The sequence below is a fragment of the Etheostoma spectabile genome, chromosome 2, assembly GCF_008692095.1.
Source record: "Etheostoma spectabile isolate EspeVRDwgs_2016 chromosome 2, UIUC_Espe_1.0, whole genome shotgun sequence".
NCBI lineage: Eukaryota > Metazoa > Chordata > Actinopteri > Perciformes > Percidae > Etheostoma > Etheostoma spectabile.
In genome coordinates, this window is record NC_045734.1 from 25,535,962 (window position 1) to 25,540,101 (window position 4,140).

A 4,140-nucleotide genomic window follows, 5' to 3' on the forward strand; every position below is an offset into this window, starting at 1 on the left:
AGAACGATTCCTTACTTGGAAATCGGTTTCAAAAATACAATTTCAGTAGAATCGTAGTTGACGTCGAGATTTGGTTTCAAATCATCTTCGCTTCCATAATTTATTCATGCCCCGCGAGTTTTGTTTTTCCGAGTAGCCAGGCACTTGTTGTGTGCAGTCGGAGACAGTTAAGCAGCGCTATAGTGTGGGTGCTTTATTTTTACCCTCTCGAAAAAGCCCCGCAAAACTGCAAACACACTGAAATCAAAATAAACTTTTCCTCTTCTTTGTGAAATAGGCCTGTTGACCGTTTTCAACTACCCTCTCAAAGGATCAGAACGAGAGGATGATAAGAAACGGCATCGGAAAAGAGAATTGGATTGGTATTCAGAATGGGTTAAAATCCAGAATATCCCAACCCTACTATCTCCCCTTTCACGTCTTCAGCTGGTCCTGTCAAATAAAGGCCAAAAAAGCCCCCCCCCAAAAAAAAAAAAATCTTAAAAACAAAGTACAAGGATGTGAAAACAAGCCAAAAAGTCACATCCATGGCACAACACATTTTGTACAGATGACATAATGTACATACCATACAACACCGCCCTGCATGTACATCCACCTATACAACAACACAACACAACAACACACACACACCCTCTCTCTCTCTCTCCTCTCTCTCTCTCTTCTCTCCCTCAGGCATGACAGACATTAAAGTGAACCTGAGCTGATTCGTACCGTATATCCTCCCACGTTTGCATGAAATCGACCTTCCACACATTCACAATGAGCTAGCTGCACACAAGCCGTTAACTTCATCCCCGAACCCTCTGCAAATGGGAAGTAATCACACCAGAAAGTCTAAACTGTACCAGCACACCCATAGAGTCATGACACGCATCAAAATCCGCAGACCTTAATTAGCATAGGTGCTCCTGCTTCCAGTATTTCATCCGGAGAGACTTTGTTGGCAATATGCAAAGATTTATTGGTAACGTATCAGCTTAACTATGAAGCCAAGACACTCCCCCCGAATGACCTAGGACATGTGTGATGGGGAGAAGGAAAAACCCAAAGACCTAAGAGGAGCTGTCTGCTGAAGGGGACTTAGGGTGCAGCGGTTGACATAGAGTGTGAATGGGGATTATTGTGCCAGGTTGACAAGAGGTGTAGGGGACTCAGGTGACCGGGTTGACTAGAGGGGAAGGGGACTCAGGGTTGACGGGGGACCAGAGGTGGTAAGGGGACCAGGGTGCCGGGGTTGACCAGAGGTGGAAGGGTATCAGGGTGCCGGGGTTGACGATGACCAGAGTTGGAGGGGACTCAGGGTGCTGGGGTTGAAGAGTGCCCAGTAGGTGGAAGAGGGATCAGGGTGCGGGTGACTATGACCAGAGGTGGTAAGGGGATTCAGGGGTGCCGGTGTTGAAGATGGACCAGAGGTGGATAGGGTGACTCAGGGTGCCGGGGTTGAACCAGAGGTGGAAGGGGACCTCAGGGTGCCGGGTTGATCCACAGGTGGAAGGGGACTCGGGTGCCGGGGTTGAACCAGCAGGTGGAAGGGGACTCAGGGTGCCGGTTTTTGACCAGGAGGTGGAAGGGGACCAGGGTGCCGGGTTGACTAGACCAGAGGGAAAGGGGACTCACTGGGCCGGGGTTGACGATTACCAGGGTGGAAAGGGGACTCAGGGTGCCGGTTACTATGACAGATGGGTAAGGGGAAGTCTCAGGGTGCCGGGGTTGACCAGAGGTGTGAAGGGGATCAGGGTGCCGGGTTGGACCAGAGGTGGAAGGGGACGGGTGGGGGGGCTGCAAGGTGAGGGCCGGGGCTGTTGAAGATGACCAGAGGTGGAAAGGGGACTCAGGGTGCGGTGGACTATGATCCAGAGGTGGACGGGCGATCAGGGTGCCGGTGCATGACCCAGAGGTGAAGGGGACTCATCCCGGGTTGCCGGGGGTTGACCAGTAGGTTTGAAGGGGACTCAGGGTTGCGGGGTTGCAGAGTGAGGACCGGCCGAGGTGCGATGCAAGGGTGTGACTCAGGGTGTGGGGTTGAAGATGACCATAGGTGAAGGGGACTCAGGGTGCCGGTTGCCTATGACCAGGGGAATGGTCGGATTTCGGGGCGCCGTGTTGAAGTGACCAAGGGGAAGGGGACAGTGACGGGTTGCCAGAGGGGAAGGGACCTCAGCGGTGCCGGGGTTGACCAGAGTGTGGAAGGTGACTCAGGTGCCGGGTTGACCAGAGGTGGAAAGGGACTCAGGGTGCCGGGGTTGACCCGAGGGGAAGGGGACTCAGGGTGCCGGGGTTGACTATGACCAGATGGAAGGGGTACTTCTCGGGCGCCGGGTGTTTGAACGATGACAAGAGGTGGAGGGGAACTCAGGGGTGCCGGGGGTTGACTATGACCAGAGGTGGAAGGGGACTCAGGGTGCGGGGTTGACCAGAGTGGAAGGGGACTCAGGGTGCGGGGTTGACTATGACCATAGGTGGAAGGGGACTCAGGGTGGCACGGGGTTGAACGATGACCAGAGGTGTAAGGGGACTCAGGGTCCGGGTGTACTAGACCAGAGGTGGAAGGGACTCAGGGTGCGGGTGTTGAACCGAGGTGGAAGGGATCAGGTGTGCCGGAGTTTGACAGAGGTGGAAGGGGACTCAGGGTTGCCGGGGTTGACGATGACCAGAGGGGAAGGTGGACTCAGGGTGCTGGGTGAAGCATGACCAGAGGTGGAAGGGGACTCAGGGTGCCGGGTTGCGACATATGACAAGGTGGATGGGACTCAGGGTGACCGGGGTTGACCAAGGTGGAAGGGGACTCAGGTGCCGGGGTTGATATGACCAGAGGTGGAAGGGGAGCTCAGGGTGCCGGGGTTGACGATGACCAGAGGTGGAAGGAGCTCCCGGGTGCGGGTTGGGGACTAGCACCAGAGTGGAAGGGACCTCCAGGTGCCAGGGTTGAAAGATGGACCAGGAGGTGAAGGCGGGACTTCAGGGGTGCCGGGGTTTACCAGAGGTGGAAGGGGACTCAGGCCCCCCGGTGCCGGCGTTGACTATGGACAGAGGTGAAGGGGAGCTCAGGTGCCTTGGTTTGACCAGAGGTGGAAGGGGACTCAGGTAGCCTTGGTTGACCAGCGGTGAAGGGGGGCACGAGAGTTTGCTTAAGAACATCTGTCGATTTTTTAATTTTTTAATCGTTATTGAGACCCTAGGGGAATTAACAATTTACACTCTGTGCCCACACTTGTTGTTTACAAACAGTCCCTGAATTACACCCAACACACTCAGATCTATACGCCACTAATGGAGAGGTCGAGTGAGTGGGCTTGCCAGCTGAACCAGCGCCCTGAAATCGTTTGGGGTACGGTGCCTTGAAAACACGCACACTGCAGTGCCCAGGAGGTGAATGTCACCAATCCCACTACTACTCCATATTTTGGTCCATGACGGGGACTTGAACCAGTGGCCTCGGGTCCCAAACCCAAACTCCCTATGGACTGAGCTGCTTGCCCCCCCAAAAAAAATATGCGCTGCAGGGTTTAATTATACTGACTCAATGTGGAGCTGCAAATGATTGTGATTAGTTTTCAAAATATTAAATCACTGGAATTTTTTTGAATATCCACTATCGTTTGAGTAATTTCAAGACTTTTTTATTGATTTCGTGAATAAAGGTGATTCAAGCTCTGTTAAAAAATCAATTTTTAAATAATATTTCCTCACGTGTTCAGAAGTGAGCTCCAAAATTAATCCGATTATCTAGTTGTGAACCAATAAATAATCGTCAACTATTAGATATGTTTTAAGAAAGGAAGGTAAAATTAAAATTCTCTCCTTGAGCAGTTCACCTTGTGTTGCTTCCGTCAACTATGAAAAAGGTTATCGCTTTTTCTGGGCAAACAATTTTTGCCAGTTTTTTAATGTTGTGGGTTCTTTTTTCATGTTGTTATTTGATTCTTTCTAATGTTTGACATTTTTCAGCTATTTGGAAGCTCATGTTCTTGGGATGAAAAACTGAAAGGTGTTCAAATTTGACCCGAGGAACATCATGAGGGTTGTATGTGTTTTTTTTTTTTCTTCTACTTTCCTTCTTCCTCTGTGACGTAAAACTAATATTCTCTGAGGTGTGGACTAAACAAGACATTTGAGGACGACATCTTGGCCTTTGAG

The 4,140-nt window shown here is 51.3% G+C and overlaps 1 protein-coding gene across 1 annotated transcript; it reads right to left on the reverse strand.

Annotated features, from left to right (window-relative positions):
- Positions 1-1,467: 1,467 nt before the first annotated feature.
- Positions 1,468-3,141, reverse strand: LOC116702142 (leucine-rich repeat extensin-like protein 5). Its single transcript, XM_032536287.1, has 3 exons — positions 2,982-3,141; positions 2,181-2,535; positions 1,468-1,849 (listed from the first exon to the last, which is right to left on the reverse strand). Exons 1-3 carry the CDS (start codon positions 3,139-3,141, stop codon positions 1,468-1,470), a joined length of 897 nt encoding a protein of 298 aa, XP_032392178.1.
- Positions 3,142-4,140: the final 999 nt, after the last annotated feature.